Source organism: Sapajus apella, unplaced genomic scaffold, assembly GCF_009761245.1.
Source record: "Sapajus apella isolate SASKATOON/1434 unplaced genomic scaffold, GSC_monkey_1.0 scaffold92, whole genome shotgun sequence".
Taxonomy (NCBI): domain Eukaryota; kingdom Metazoa; phylum Chordata; class Mammalia; order Primates; family Cebidae; genus Sapajus; species Sapajus apella.
The window spans coordinates 7,177,887-7,194,221 of record NW_022437032.1 but is presented as its reverse complement, the minus strand read 5'-3'; the positions used below and the strand labels follow the sequence as shown (position 1 = coordinate 7,194,221).

Below are 16,335 nucleotides of genomic sequence, written 5' to 3'. Positions count from 1 at the left end.
CACGTCTCCTTCATTCCACAGGTGCCAGGCAAGCTGGGAATGAGGGTCGGGCAAATCCCTTGAAGATAGGAAGAGCATTAACGATGGGAGGACGGGGGAAGGCTGTCTTCTCAAGCTGTTTCAGTTCTGAGTTTTGCCCACAAACAACTGAAACACCCCTCTAAGATTCCACGTAAACACAGTGGGCAAATGTTATGTCACCTTTCACTGGGACCGCAGGGCTTGCTTATCTACAGGAAGGAATTAAACTTACCCATGATATGGCCTTATTACAGGAAACTGAGTTTTAGTCTATTTAACCACTACTCAGGACCTTACTGATCTTGTTATAATTAACCAGTAGAAAATTTAGATCATCTCAGGTTAGGAGGCAAAAATACAAATGTGCTCTTCCTCCTTGGACTAAGTAAACAGGAATAGCGTTTGTTTCAGAAACCGTATGTCTTATACTGAGTTTTCGAACACGCCACGGAATCTTGCCCTGTGTCTGACAACATCATGTCAGCATGTGTGGGATGACACCGAGGCGGAACAGATGGATCCATGTGGGGTGAACCGTAAAATGTCAGGTTTGAGGCTGGGAGTCTAAGTGGGTTTTTGGGATGTGCTTTGGGGGCTCAGATAATCCCCCAAAACCATTATCAGCAACAGCGCCCTGAGCCCACTGCACCCTGGGAAATGTTCACTGATTCTGATGTTGCCACGGCTCTGTGGCCTCACCTGTCCAGGGACATCCTCATCTAACCCCAGGCCCCCTACGGAGGCACCCACCTGTAGGAGTCGCGGTAACTCATGGTGTCATGGCCTGAGTCCTCCTGGTCCTCCTCGGCCACCTTGAAGCACACCTTCTTGATGCCGCCATGGTCACTCCTGTCCATCTCGCTCTCTTCACTGACCAGGGGCAGGGAGGAGGCCTCCTCAGCCAAGGATGGGTCACAGGACCCTCCCGAGGTGGGCTCTGTGATGGTGGACAGCAGCCTATGAGAGCAAAGGCCTTGAAGTCAGAAACATAGACCTGGCCCTTCGTGTCCCTTCCCTGAAAATCCACCAGTGGCTACAGGCATGAGCACTGGCCCTCCCGCTGGGCTGTGAGACGCACAGCTTCTTCTTTCATGGTCAAGCTACACAAGGCTCTACCAGAACGCAGGCCAGGAAGCTTTTTCTTTAAAGACCCTGAGAGTAAATCCTTCCAACTTGATAGGCTTCGGGGTCTCAGTGACAACCACTCAACCTGCTGCAGGAAAGACTCGGACAGTGTGGAAGCAAATGGGCGTGGCTGTGTTCCAATGACACCTTGTTTAAAAATGAAAACAGGTTGGGTGTGGTGGCTCACGCCTGTAATCCCAGCACTTTGGGAGGCCAAGGCAGGCTGATCACCTGAGGTCAGGAGTTTGAGACCAGCCAGGCCAACATGGCGAAAACTTCTCTCTACTAAAATACAAAAATCAGCTGGGTGTGGTGGTGGGTGCCTGTGATCCCAGCTACTCGGGAGGCTGAGGTAGGAGAATCACTTGAACCTGGGAGGCAGAGGTTGCAGTGAGCTGAGATCATACCACTGAATTCCAGCGTGGGCAAAACAGGGAAACTCCATCTCCAAAAGTAAAAAAGGAAAACAACAGACCGATGTCGCCATATGGCCGATGGGCCACAGCTCATCAATTCCCGACGTCGGGTCTGAGTGATGGTTAAGAGCACAGTTCTGAAGCTAGCGAAACCCCAGATTCAAATCCCAACAATGCCATTTCCTAGCTTAGAGACCTAAAGCTAATTATTTAAACGCTTGGAAACTCAGTTTCCTCATACGTAAAATGGGATCATATCAGTATCTGTATCTTACCCTCCTGTGACAATTAAGGGAGTTAAAATGTGAGTAAACAGGCCAGGCCCAGTGGCTCACACCTGTAATCCTAGCACTTTGGGAGGCTGAGGTGGGAGGATCTCTTGAGCTCAAGGGTTCAAGACCAGCTGTGAGACCACATCTCTGTAACAAATACAAAAATTAGCCAGGCACGGTGGCATGTGCCTGTAGTCCTAGTTACTCAGGAGGCTGAGGCAGGAGGATCACTTGAGCCCAGGAGTTTGAGGCTGTGGTGAGCTATGATCACATCATCACACTGTAGCCTGGATGACAGCTAGATAAAGTGCTCAGAACCATGTCTCATGTCTTCTAAGTGAGCAGTGATCCGTAAGCCATGGCTAGATGTAATCCTACCCCATCTATACAAAGTCAGTAGCATGATTAGCCTCAATTGCCCATTTGACAAACGAGGAAACCAAGGCTCAGAGTGGTTAAGTGACTTGCCTAAGTTTGCACAGCTGATAAGTAGTAGGACCAGGACTTGAACCCAGGCCTCCCAGCTCCAGAGCTTACACTCTTTCCCCCTTATCATGAAATACTTCCATCATACACAAAAGTAGAGAGAATACGAAGAGCCCAGGTATCCAGCAGGGAGCTGCAACAGCAGCCGCTCAGGTCCACCTTGTTTCCTCCATTATCCCCAACACTTTGTATTTCCCTGGAGCATTTTTGCTGCTCTGAGACAGGGTCTCGCTCCATTACCCAGGCTGAAGCGCAGTGGCGCAATCATGGCTCACTGCAGCCTCGATCTCCCGGGCTCAAGTCATCCTCCTGCCTCAGCACCCTGATGAGCTGGGACAGCAGGTGTATGCCACCACACCTGCCTAATCCTAGGATTTTTTTTTTTTTTTTTTTTGTAGAGACAGGGTTTTACTACATTGCCCAGGCTGGTCTCAAACTCCTGGACTCAAGCAATCCTTCCAACTCAGCCTACCGAAGTGTTGAAATTACAGGCATGAGCCACCGTGCCCAGCCCACTGGAGCATTTAAAACGAGTCCAAGATAGCAGGTGATCCCCCCATACCTACTTCCACGGGTGACTCAAATACATATGGACTTTCTTTTAAACAGGTGGTTCCCAACTGGGGCAATTTTGCCCCCCAGGAAACCTTTAGCTACGTCCAAAGACACTGCTAGTTGTTTCAACTCAACAGGAATGTTGCTACCAGCATCTCATTGGTAGAGACCCCAGATGCTGCTAAACATCCTCCGACACCCAGGACGGCTCACCAGCAAGCAGTAATCCAGCCCCAAATGTCACTGGTGTCGAGAGTGAGAGACATTGCTTCACACGTGACCACAGTGCTCAACTGCGCCTAACAGAATGAATGAGTCCTCAACACCATCCCGCTCCCAGTCTGTGGACAAACATCCCTGATTGTTTCAAAATGCCACCTCACATGGGCACGCTAGAAACGGATTTCTAAGTGGGTTCAGACGCTGCATCTGGCTGGTCCGTCTCTCAAGCTTCTTTAATCTCTAACAGTTCCCCCTCTTTCCCACGCCTGCTTCCCCGTCATTCGTTGAAGAAACCAGGTCATTTGTCACGTAGAATCACCCACCCTCCAGATTTGGCCAAAAGCTTCCCCAAGGTGCCAGTGAACCACCTTCATCCCCTCATCCTAGAGCTGAGTAGTGGGAACTGGAGCCTTCGTGAGGTGACAGCCGTATCTGCTGGCAAGACCCCTGTGGGCGGGGCTCTGTGTGTGTCCTGTTGTATTACAGCAAAAGGGCCACTTGTCCAGCTGTCTAACTGTCTGTGATGTTAAAATTATAAAGCTGCCCCCAGAATCTCTCAGCAGATGGTTTTAGCCTCACTGATGAGCACTGCCTATATCCACAATATTTCATTAGAGCAGTGGTTCTCAATCAGGGATGATTTTCCCCGAAGTGGGGCATGTAGCAGTGTCTGAAGACATTTTTGGTTGTCACAATCGGGGGAGGGGGTGCTACCGGTATCTAGTGGGCAGATGACAAAGATACTGGAAATAGCCTATAATGTCCAGGACAGCCCCCCCCACAACCCCACTACAAAGAATGATACTACCCACAGTGTCCACAGAGCCGGGACTGAGACACCTGCCTGCCCCCAATCACTCCGGACACTCCCGGGGCCAGGGCTCACCTGTTGATCTGGGTGACGTACTGCTTCATCTCCTTCAGGGCCACATCCAGCTTGGTGAAGAGCTGCAGGTAGGCATCCTGGATCTCACGGTCCTCCTGCTTGAGCAGGAAGCTCAGGCCCCGGTCTTCCTGGCCAATGAAGCTGCTGTCATGGAGACCCTGGCCTTGGGGATCACTCTCTGCAACAGGCAAGCACTTCCAGGAGGGGGCAGCCATGGTGGTGACGCAGTGCTGGGTGTAGGACATGGGGTTCAGGTGGCCTGCAGAGGAGGAAGGGAGAGCTCACTGGAAAACAGCCCCCAGCATCCACGGGGCCTTCGGGCAGAACAATAAAACCCATTTCAAGGATCCCACTGAAGGAGGAAATTTTCCCTTTTAAACACTCTTAATCCATTCGGTTACTTCAAGAAGAATGTTCCAGTCTGGTGCTAACATGCTTTTAACTACTGTGCTCTTTTTCCTGCCTGCAATACAGACATGATGGCCAGCACCCCAGCAGACACCATCATCCACAAGGCATAAAGCCACATCTAGAGATGCTGCCCACAAAGACGGCCGGTCATCCCTGATGACCATGAGCTGCCATTCCAGCCCTGGCAGCTGACCTTCAGACAGTTTTCTATTTTAGATCTGGAGTGCAGAATCTGAACCCAAGTTCTAATAGACACACGCAGGTACCTTGCTCCGGATCAAGGCCGATGAGGGAGGGTTTGCGTCCAAAGCGGATGCTGAAGGACCTGCCCACTGAGGGGGTGGTCTTGGGGTAGGACACTTCCATGAGGTTGATGTGGCAATTGGTAGGGCAGAAGTCCAGGCCACACAGCGGGTGGGGCTCCAGGGGGGCTTGTTTGAAGGGCGGGCTGACCCTGCTCTTCAGCTGGGCTGCAAACTGAGAAAGTGGAGGCCATGAGGTCGTGAGTCGGAGGGCAGGGTCTGGAAATGTTGGCCCACACCTAGGATCCACTTTATCCTGGCCTAGGCCAGATGTCCCACAGTTGGACAAAATGCCAGTAGCTCCAAATGAGACGGGGAACCCTTGTACCGTGTTTCATGGCTCCAGATTTCAGGGAAGGCCTGGAGGAACCCAAGGCCTCTGGGTGCCCACCCCATCCATGGCTCCATTTTAGCTACCCCTGAGCCATCCTTGAAGCACTGTCTCTGCCCAACCCTCGGTTCCTGAAGTTCAGGGTCAGGGTGCCTCTCCATCCCTATGGCGACTGGAACTGAGTGAGCCAAGTGACCCAAGCCAAGCCAACAAGAGCGCCTTGGAGTTAATTTCACCTGGGCTGGCTGAGGCTAGAGCTACCAAGGGCTAACGTGTCCTCACCACATGAGAAGGGCCTGCCTGAGAGTGAACCCAACACAAAGGAGAACGAAGCCAGGAGATGCAGAGAGGCCACTCTGCCATGATGCTATGGTAAGTTCACCTCCGTCCTTTTCAGTAATACACACCATACATTCTCCTGTTCGTTTCAGCTGAGTTGGGTTGGGCTTTGACATTGACAACCCAAATATCCCAGTCTGAGATGCTATATCTGGGACCCGTGGCAGAGGCCCCGGGGGGAGCGGCAGGCACCTCCTGGTAGCAGGCGATCCTCTGGCCAATGCTCTCCAGCTTGGTGTCGCAGATGTTGCGGAACTCAAAGTGAGGCATGGTCACCATGGCGCTGCTCAGGGCCATGAGCCGCCCGCAGTTCTCCACAAAGACGCTGTCGTCAGCAGCAAGGGCCTCCAGGACCTGCGGAAATGTCAATGGCTACTGAGCACTGCCCGTGTGCCGGGAGGATCCTGAGCGGTTCACCCACAGTGACTCCTGTCCCACTGGTAATACCCCCATGAGGGCAGGTATATCACTGGCCCGTGGTGCAGGGGAGTAAACTGAGGCTAAAAGGGACAAGTCACTCCACCGTCCCACACTACCCTGTGGTAGGAGAACAGCCAGAATTCAGGGCTCCAGGCTTAGCCAAGGAAATGGGATTCAGGTGTCCCACCCAACTCCTTCTCCCAACCTCTGATACGAGAAACTGCCTTTAATCCCTCAGGGTAGAGCAGGGCCAGGCAGGGCCCAAGGAGACCTTGGCGGTGAGGCCGAAGCAGCCACGGGGCTCCACAATCTTCTCCAGCACGTGGCACCTGACGCCCGCTGTGCTCACGTACTCATACACCACACCATGTTCCAGATGCACGTTGTCCACAGTCAGGCTGACCACAGGGCTGTCCTCACACAGGCTCAGACGGGGACCCAGGGACAGCAGCGGGAAGGCTGGAAGCCAAATGAGGTAACATCTCAGCAGAGACCAGAGTGAGGGGAGGAAGGTGAGGTGAGGCGAGGAGGGCTTTGGAGGAAGCCTTCTAGGCAGTGGGCACAGCGAGCGCAAAGGCCCCAGGGCAGGAGTACATTCAGCCAGAGTAGCCGGAGCAGAGAGGGCAAGTGGGGAAATGATGGAAGGTGCTGGAGAGCCAGTCTGGACAAGATCACACAAGGCATCGAAGGCCACGGTAAACTCCTGTCTTAGCCTTGAGGAGGGAGAGAGCCACTGAAAGGGCCTCTTCATATTTAGGAGAACAGCCTCTGGGAGGAGAATAAGGCCGTGAGCAGGCTACTGCAACAGTGTTGGTAAGAAACGATGGTGGCTTGGACCAGGCAGCCGAAACCAGCAAGGAAACGGATTCTCCCCGACAGCACCAAGGAGGACCACAGCCCTGTGGACACCTTGACTTCAACCCAGTGGGACTCGGACTTCTGACTTCCAGAGCTGTAAGTAATAACTTACAGTGCGTGTTTCTTAAGCTGCTGAGTTTATGGCACTTTGCCACAGCAGCCATCAGAAACTGACATAACACTGCAGAATAAACTGGGAGGAAATTTATGGATAGGAAAAAAAGTGATGTGTAGAATCTGGAAATGGAAGTGGGGTACAGAAACAGCTGGGCTGGTTACAGCTCAGTGTCTGCCTTATTTGAACATGGTTTGCACGGATTTTGTTATCCAAGGTAGGTCTTGTATCCAATCTCCCAGGGATATGAGAGATTCCAATTTGTGGCCACGCGCAGTGGTGCACCTGTAATGCCAGCACTTTGGGAGGCCGAGGCAAGAAGATCACCTCAGCCCAGAAGTTAGAGACCAGCCTGGGCAACACAGGGAGACCTCATCTCTAAAAAATATTCTAAAAATTAAAAATTTATCCGGGTGTGGTGCTGCATGCCTATAGTCCCAGCTACTCAGGAGGCTGAGGTGGGAGGATCGCTTGAACCCGGGAGGTTGGGGCTGCAGTGAGCTGTGGTCGCACCACTGCACTCCAGCCTGGGTGAAAGAGCCAGACCCTGTCTCCAAAACAATAAAGCAAACCTGCTGACATGGAGGTGGACCAGCTGGGAGGAGGCGGGGGAGGGGACACAGGAGAGGACTCAGCCCCTCTGGAGTCTCAGTCCCTCTGGAAGCTCCCGTCACGCCATGCCCTGTCCGTTACCTGAATCAGCCTGGTCTTCCTCCTGGGCCTGCTCGCCACTGGGGTCCTCACTGGGGACCTCCTGGCTGGCTCGCGCTTCCTGGGCATCCTCGTGGGTATGGTAGATCCACTGGTACAGGCCCTGCCAGAAGCCAGAGTAAGGAGGCAGCCATCACGCCAGCAGGTAGGGAGGAAGGACAGGGCTGAGGTGTGAACTGCCCGTGGATTCCAGAGGTCTGGAAACTCACTGACCACCAGTCATGCTCAGTCCTTACCATGCCCAGTCCATGCTCCATACAGAAGCGAGGGGATGTGAAAACGTGAGGCAGAGCCATGGGAGCAGACATGTAGTCTCTCCTGTGTCCCCAGGGTCTACGAACGCACCTGGTGCACAGCAGGTGCTCAAAACACACTTACTGAGTGAACCAGTGCATGAATCAATGAGGGAACATCACCCTCCACCAGAACCCTGGCCCCCAACGGAATGGAGTATCCACTTTTAACATCACGTGACTATCCACCCAACATGCCTATGTGGTAAGAAGAGGGTCTGGTCGCACCCATTTCACAGCTGTAAAAACCGAGGCCACTGGGTATCATGGCTCAGCTCCTCTGGTTTAAGGAGGCAGAGCTCAGGCTCATCTGTGCCCTGCTGGGTCAGCAGTCCCACCCTACTCACATTCAGTGGTACATGCAGGCTTTTCTCCAGAGAACAGAAGACAGCCCCCAGCCCTCAGCCCCCTACCCCCACCCAGCAGGACTTCCCTAATGGCCCTGGCTGCTGGTCAACTCACCAGGGCCTCTTCCCGCCGACTCCGGAATGCCTGGAAGTGCTCCAAAACCTCAGGTGCAGCATCATTCATCACACTGCTGCCATTGACCTTCAGAACGCACTGACCAGGGCACAGCCCGGCAGCCATGGCCTCGGAGCCTAAGGGGACAGCAGGGCATGAGACTGGATGCCAGGCAAGGACAAGCAGCCCGCTGAAGGCTGTCCCCCACCTCCTACCACCGCAATCCCCAGACACATGCCCAAAGACTCCACCTCCAGCCCCACAGCTGCCCTCTGATCCACTCCAGGGCAAAGAATGGACTGACATTCCATTTTGCAGAAGAAGAAACAGGTTCAGAGAAGTAGCAGCTGGCCCAAGGTGACGCAGCAAGGCAAGCTGATTTGATTTGGGTCCATTTCACTCTGGAGCCTCGTCTCCTTTAAAGTCCAGCAGCCACCTTGTGCTACCAGCCAGGATTGGCCCCATTTGGCAGAAAGGGAGACAGGCTCAGAGAGGCTAAACCCCGCTCTCTCGGTCGAATGGCCAGAAGCCAGGATTCCAACCAGGCCTATTAAACTCCAAAGGCAAGTTTTTTCAGATATTCCACAATTCCCAAACGGTAGGTCTTGAACCTAGGGTTTTTTGTAATTCATGTAATGGTCTGGAAATGCCAACAAATGCCGAGCTTTGCCCAGACATGGGACAATGCCGGGCCTGAATGGTGTGGTGGTGTCAAGTACAGCCCCTGGGAATTTGCATGGCTTCAAAGCCTGGCTCTGCCACAGGCCGACCCTGGAAACTTCAGCAAGTTCCTCACCCTCTGGACCTTGGCTTCCTCATCTGTAAAATGGGAACACTGTAATAATCCCTGCTCAGAGGGTCCCTGGGAGATCCGATGAGCTAACACACAAGCAGTGTTTAGCATCACGCCTGGCACTCAGTAAGCGCTCGAGAAATAGCAGTTGTTTTCCCTTTTTTTTTTTTTTTTTTTTTTTTGAGATGGAGTCTCGCTCTGTGGCCCAGGCTGGAGGGCAGTGGCATGATCTCCACTCACTGCAACCTCCGCCTCCTGGGTTCAAGCGATTCTCCTGCCTCAGCCTCCCGAATAGCTGGGATTACAGGCGGCTGCCACCACACCCTGCTAATTTTTGTATTTTCAGTAGAGACAGGGTTTCTCCATCTTGACCACGCTGGTCTCAAACTCCTGATCTCAGGTGACCTGCCGGCCTCCACCTCCCAAAGTGCTGGGATCACAGGCGTGAGCCACCGCACCTGGCTGGCTGTTTTATTCTTTTTGCCTTCTTCACCTATGAACACATATGACTACCTATTATCAGTATCTCCACAGATGTCCTGAGGCAGGATTTCTCACCAAGGCACTGCTGATATTCTGGGCCAGATCATTCTGTGTGATTCTCTGGGGCTGTCCTGTGCACTGCGGGCATGTTTAGCAGGCTCCATGCCCCTACTAGATGCCAGAAACAAACCCTCCCCAGTTACGATAAACACAAATGTCTCCAGACAGTGACGATGTCCTCTGGAGAGGAGGCTCAGCTGTCAAAAGAAAACAATCACTACTTTAAGGACAAAATGAAAACCTACTTTAAAATATTATTGGCCAGGTGCTGTGGCTCACGCCTGTAATCCCAGCACTTCGGGAGGCCGAGGCGGGTGGATCATGAGGTCAGGAGTTTGAGACCAGCCTGGACAGTATGGTGAAACCCTGTCTCTACTTTAAAAAAAAAAAAAAATACAAAAATTAGCTGGGCGTGGTGGCACGTGCCTGTAGTCCCAGCTACTTGGGAAACTGAGGCAGAAGAATCGCTCGAACCCAGGAGCAGAGGTTGCAGTGAGCTGAGATCGCGCCACTGCACTCCAGCCTGGGTGACAAAGCAAGACTCCATCATCTAAAACAAAACAAAACAAAAAAAAAAAAAAAAAAAACCAGAAACAAAAACACATATGTATATATATATATAATTCTCAGTAACTTTCTGTCATGGTATGCATTTTCTTAATGAATACCTAGTAAACGCACAACTATGACCACACAAGTGAACAATTGTTTAAACTGGGGGGTGGGGGGCACTTAGATGCAAAAAGGTTTTGGGCTCCAATATCACAGACCTGCTTGGTTCCATCTCCAAGACACAGTGATACCTTTAACAGCACACGAAGAATAGGCAAGGCAGAAAGCAGAGGTCTTGAACCAGTGGCCCTTGGGTGGGATCTGGCCACAGAAGGATTGCTGCCGAGCCCTCAAATTCCCATTTCTAGCTTCTCTTAGAAAATTGAGTCTGGCGAGAGTGGGAACACATTGCTGTCTGGCAATAATGAGCTCCAGCTGAAAAGCCACCGCTCCTTCCAGAGTGAACATGTATTTTTTCACTGTGCCATAGTCCTCACCACTCCCTACTGTCTTCCACTGGGGTCGCTACTTACTTGCAGCCGGCCTGACTTCAACAGGCATTTGTGTTTGCAAGTCTTGGCATCAGGCACAGAAAGTAAGTGCTGATGGTACACTGTCTGACAGAAGCCAAGAGTTCAGAAGGCTCTGAACTCCTGCCACACAGAACGAACCACCGTCTCCTGCACCTTCCCCTCTCTCTCCAGGCTCCCACTCACCTCTCCCCACTGCATAGACGTAGGGCGGGGCAGCTCCCCGAATCTGGAAGCACAGTGTGTCTGGCTGGTCGGGGATTTTGAGGATCCTACACCAGGCAGAAGAGGCAGGGAAAAAGGCCATGAGGAAAAGCGGCATCGCTCCTGATAACCCCAGGGCTGACCTGGAGAGTCTGCCTCGGAAACCCTGGGAAAATCCAGCCCAAAATAGTAGCAGTGACACCAGGCTTTCCAGCTCCAAAATACATTGAGAACTGTCAATCAGGCAGATCTCACACCACCATCCTGGATTTAGCACCACCCGCTGGCCTGCCCTTAGAGCTTCTACCCTCCAGGGAAATTCCAGACCACCCTCCCACACCTTCTCCAGCGTTCTCCTGGCCTAAGGCCCTTGGAGGTGAGACCAGCACTCCAGCCAGTCAATATTTGTTTAACAATCGCAGGTGGGAGGGTGACAAGTGACCCGGCATATCGCACATCTCGGTGCTGGCCCTAGAAAAACACTCACACTAGTCCCCTTGGAAGGCAGGTCTGGGCCATTCTGTGGGACGATCCCCAAAGCAGAGAGGCAGCGCCTGCCAGGGAGGGCAGTGGGTGTCCCTGCTCCTGCAGCGTCGGTGCCCTGCCCACATCCCCATCTGGGGCATGTCCAGTCATCCCTCCCATCCCCGCTGCAGAAAAAGGTGTGCTGGGTGCCTGCTCTCAAACCCAGGTGTCTCCATAGCTTTAAGCAGACACATTCCACCTTGGCGCTCTCTGCCACTTCCACATGTCAACCAATCTATCAACCACATTTTCCCTAAATCAGCACGCCTTTTTCCTGAAATCATTGTGTTTAAAACTTGCCATCCCTCCTGTCAAGAGAAGATCTGTCTAAGGGAGAAGTGAAAAACCAGAGGCAAAATTTTTCAAAGAGAAAATACTTTGCTTCCCCGTACCCACACCTAACAGGGTCTGCCTCTCCCGCCTGCTGCCGCACTCTGCTGAGCCACCACCTCTTCAGCTCCCCGGTGCCACCTCTGCCTCTGATAATCGGAGCTCTAATTGCAGCTTCCAGTGACTCTCCATGGGTCCTTACCAGGGACCTACAGGGCCATGACCCCATTGCCCCACAGATCTCACTGCCTAGATCGCCCTCACTCACTCCCAGCCCTCCCCCTCACCCCCCCCCCCCCCCCCCCTCCCCCCCCCCCCCCACCCCTCCCTCTCTCTCACCACCCACCCCTCCCTCTCACTCACTGCTCCAGCCCCATCAGCTTCCTTCTGCTCCTCCAAAGCACCAGATAAGGTCCACCTCAGGGCCTCTGCCCTGGCTGTTTCCCCTGCCTGGAGCCCTCTTCTTCCAGAAATCCCCTCGACTCCCCACTCATCTGCTTCAGGTCCTCCCCCCACTTGCAGTGCTGCCTCCCTGGTAGCCATCCCTCTGCATACTCCAGGTCCTTTCTCAGGTTTATAGAAACTTACCTGCGGCAAGCTCGCTAGCACGGGCTCAGCGTGTGCCTTACTTCTCTATCTGCGTATCGTCTGTCTCCTGCTCCCTCCCCCAACTAGATCTGAGATCTATGAATGGCAGGAACCACATGTGTCCCCACATGGCTGGACCCCTGGGACCCCAAGTGCCACCTGACACAGAATGGCTCTCCATAAACATCCACCGAATGAATGAAGGTCCGGCTTGTGTTGTGTGCCTCCAGCAATGGGTCGCAGCCATGGGGGACCAGGACAGTTCATCCCACCTCAGCCCTGGGCCACTACTCAGTCTGAGAGGCAGGGCTGCTGGACACCCTACTCCGGAGACACTCACTCTTTGGCCTTGGTGGCCACCAGGAGGCGCAGAGGGCGGCGGGAGCAGAAGGACTGGTTGAGGATGGACTCCACCTCCGAAAAGGGGCGCAGAAACACCAGGTCCTCATTGATGGAGTAGATCTTCCTCCCAACCTGCAGGCCGGCCATCTGGGTGGGGCAGCGGGGGACAGACACGCACACGGTTACTAAGCTCCTTCCCTCCTCACCAAGGAACCTCAAATGTGTTCGGCAGAAAGTGCTCGCCCAAGGCATCTGGCAGGCCTCGGTGAGCCCACCAGGGTGACTGCGTTGTGTCTGTGGTTAGCGGTTAAGGGGCACAAGGGACCCGGTTCTGCCTTAGAAGCCACAAAGCGAAGCTCATGGGAAGGCGGCTCCTGGGAGAAACTCTGCTGGGGCCTGACCCTGTTGTGCAGGAACACGAGGGTCACGCTGGGGCAGCCACCTGTGTCTGTGAGGGCCTGGCCAAGAAAGACAAAGAAACGCTGACCTGAACCAAGACTGACAACTGTCTCCTTGCAACTGCTCACATCCCTGGCAAGGTCAGCCCAGCCACTCTGGCCACGGGCATGTGGCTACTTGTAGCCCGAGGCATTCCTAATTCCCACAGGGGCAAGCCCGCTGTGCCAGCACAGCAGGTGCATCTCCCCCACCCACCTCTACAAGCCCCAGGAGAAGCTGGAAGGCCCGGAGCTAAATCCTGGGCCAGCTACGCCCTCACCCTCCTAACCCATCCCGCTCTAGGCTTTGGGTTGAGGGCAATGATCTTATCTTCTTCAAGCCACTGTGACTTGGTGCAGAAAACTGAGAAACCTACTTTTTTCTGTACCTCCCCACAGCGTCCAGCAGAGGGCAGCGGTGGAACATACCAGAAGCACAGCCCTGGACCTCTGTGCTTACTCCCAGCACCCCCAGCCACTGTGGACAGTGGGTCCTGGACTCAGTTTCTCCACGTGGGCCACGAGAGAAGAGGAGCCAGCGGTCATTCCAGAATCTCCCGGGCTTGGCTGCCTCAAGGAGTGTGGAGAGAGATGCCCCACTCTGCCACCTGCTCACGGCCCCTGCCAGCTCCCCTGAGGGCCTCACCTCGGCCAGGGAGCCCCTCTGGACGGACTTCACCACCACGGCCTTGTTCTTCTCCTCAATGTCGAAGCCGTAGTCCTCCTCCTGGGGCAGGATCTGAGGGCCCAGGGCAGAAGGAACCCAGTCAGGGAGCGAGGCGGGTCCACCACAGCCCCCAGAGGACCATGACTTTGTCCCAGGTCTAGCAGGGAGGCAGCCAGATCCAGGCTGGCGAGGCACAGCAAAATGCAAACAGCGCCTGGCCCAGAACCGGTGCTCAATCTGTGCCTGCCTGCCACTGGCTGAATGAATCCCACGGATCCAAAGGTGTCCAGCCACCAAGAACGTGGAGTTGGGGAGTTTAGGGAAGGGCAGTCCTGCACCAGGGTGGGACGGCAGGATGCTGGAAACAGGTCTGGAAGTTCGGCAGTGGTGGGGATACAGGGAAAGGCACTCATTCAGTCAACAGACATTGACGGAGATGCTGCCCATCACACGGCCAGGCAGTTCTCATGGGTGCCGGAGACACCATCTTAAACAAGACAGACCAGCCCAGCCCTGCTGAGTGGGGGAGGCAGACTAGAAACAAATAAACAAAGAAATGTAGAATGTGATGCAGGGCATGTACCTAGTTGGAATTAAAGCACTTAAGGGGATAGGGCATGGCAAGGGGTCAGAGGAGGTGCTATCAGAGAGAGCTGAGACCTGAGTGAACGGAAAAACAAAACTTCATAAAGCATGGAGGAACGTGCTCCAGGCAGCAGGCACAGCACATGCAAAGGTCCTGAGGGAGGCCCCAAGGCACTGGAGGGTAAGAAAAGAGATCGGAGGTCAGGCGAAATGGCTCCCAGTTGTAATGCCAGTACTTTGGCAGGCCGGGGTGGGAGGATCGTTTGACCCCAGGAGTTCAAGACCAGCCTGGGCAACATAGCAAAACTCTGCCTATATAAAAAATACAAAAATTAGCCAGGTGTGGTGGCACATGCCTGTGGTCCCAGCTACTGGGGAGGCTAACGTGGGAGAATCACTTGAGCCCAGGGAGGTTGAGGCAGCCGAAAGCCATGATTGTACCACTGAGCTCTAGCCTAGGCGCATGAGACCCTGCCAAAAAGAGAGAAAAGGGGTGGGGAGGGGAGGGGAGGGGAAAGAAAGAGAGAGAGAAAGGAGAAGAGAGGGAGAAAGGGGGGAAGGGAGAGAGAAGGGATGGGAAAGCAAAGGGGAAGGGAAGGGGAAAGGAAGGGGAAGGGAAAGAGATGACAGCAGGGTGGCTGGGTGGAATGAGGAAGAGAACATAGGAGATGAAGCTGGAGAGGCTGGAAGAGTCTTGCAGGCCATAGTGAGAGTTTGAATTTTATCCTAAGTATGACGGGGAGCACTGGAGGACTTTACAGTGAGAGGAACGAAATCAGAGGGAACAGCAGTCCCCACAGTACTATGGGAGAGAAGTTAATGGAGCTGTCTTCATATGAGTCCGCCTTCAGCTCCAACCCTGGCAGTGGCCAGAGAACTAACCTCCCTGAGCCTCTGTCTTGACTGCCTGCCGAGGGCCATGCGTTAAGATGGGGGTTGCTATGGGGTATGCGGGATGAGTCACTTCAGGAGGCCAACCACTCTATACAGTGTACTGGGAGGGGACAGGAGAAGCAAGGGGATAGGAAGGGAGGTCTGTAAGCCCAATCTCTTTTGTTAGGAGGGTAGTCTCAGCCAGTGATGCAGCCTAGCCTCTTGACAGAGTTGCCCGACCACCTAGAATCCCCCATATTCTGGTACTCCAAGCTGAGCCCCCTTCTCTGGCCATAGCTGGAAGGTCGTCCAACTCCCAGGCCTGCATGGGGCTCTGGAAAGGAAGGGGCAGCAGCTCAGCTGTGGTCCTACCAGCAGGCGCTTGGCCAGAATGTTCTCCACCAGCTTGAAGTCATTGCGAAGTTGTTTGTTCTTGCTGCTGGTCCCCTCCATCTCTTCATCAGCGTGGAAGCGAAAGTACTGGGACTCATCCCTGAACTCAGTCTTCTCCAGCACTGCAAATCCACAGACATGCATTCAGTGGTCAGATTCACATGGGAAAGTTATAGCCATGTTTGCCAACTGGCAGGCACAGGCTGGAACTAGGCCACAGACACGTTTGATTTGGCAAACACAATTCTATTAAAATGGAATCATATGCCAACACTAACATATTAGGATATTTCACAAAGAGATCTGGCTTTCTGACTTCTCTTGAAAAGTCAGAATTAGCCTCATCTGCTATAGAAAGATATTAATATATTACAAAACCATAGTAAAAAACAGTGTGGAACTGCAGCAGAAACAGATCAATAACCAGTAGAAGGGAACAGAAATTACATAAGAGGACTAAGTGTTTGTGGGAACTTAGTCTATTATGATGATACATGATCACAGAGTGTTCTATAGACAGTGCATGGAAAACTGACTTGCTGGTGGGGCAGGGGAAATTGAATCCCTACCTCACACCATATACAACAATTAAACTCATAATGGATTAAAAGATCTACATATGAACAGTAAAGCTAAAGCTAACAAAACTAAATATAGGAGGACATCTTTGTCCTAGAGTAGAAAAGGAGTCTGTGTATAAGACCCTCTTGTACTAGACTAAAATTAAGGACTTGCATTCAATAACAAC

The 16,335-nt window shown here is 53.2% G+C and overlaps 1 protein-coding gene across 3 annotated transcripts in view; it reads right to left on the bottom strand.

Moving 5' to 3' along the window:
- Positions 1–16,335, bottom strand: part of PREX1 (phosphatidylinositol-3,4,5-trisphosphate dependent Rac exchange factor 1) — a 204,789-nt gene that overhangs the window by 20,316 nt on the left and 168,138 nt on the right. For all 3 annotated transcript variants that reach the window (XM_032256051.1, XM_032256050.1, XM_032256052.1), the window contains 11 exons: positions 15,567–15,709; positions 13,716–13,808; positions 12,631–12,779; positions 10,830–10,915; positions 8,226–8,362; positions 7,453–7,573; positions 6,058–6,245; positions 5,559–5,720; positions 4,661–4,871; positions 3,984–4,242; positions 772–978 (listed from right to left, as the gene is read on the bottom strand). In XM_032256051.1, the coding sequence (XP_032111942.1) occupies positions 772–978; positions 3,984–4,242; positions 4,661–4,871; positions 5,559–5,720; positions 6,058–6,245; positions 7,453–7,573; positions 8,226–8,362; positions 10,830–10,915; positions 12,631–12,779; positions 13,716–13,808; positions 15,567–15,709 (1,756 nt within the window). The remainder of the gene's footprint in view (positions 1–771; positions 979–3,983; positions 4,243–4,660; positions 4,872–5,558; positions 5,721–6,057; positions 6,246–7,452; positions 7,574–8,225; positions 8,363–10,829; positions 10,916–12,630; positions 12,780–13,715; positions 13,809–15,566; positions 15,710–16,335) is intronic.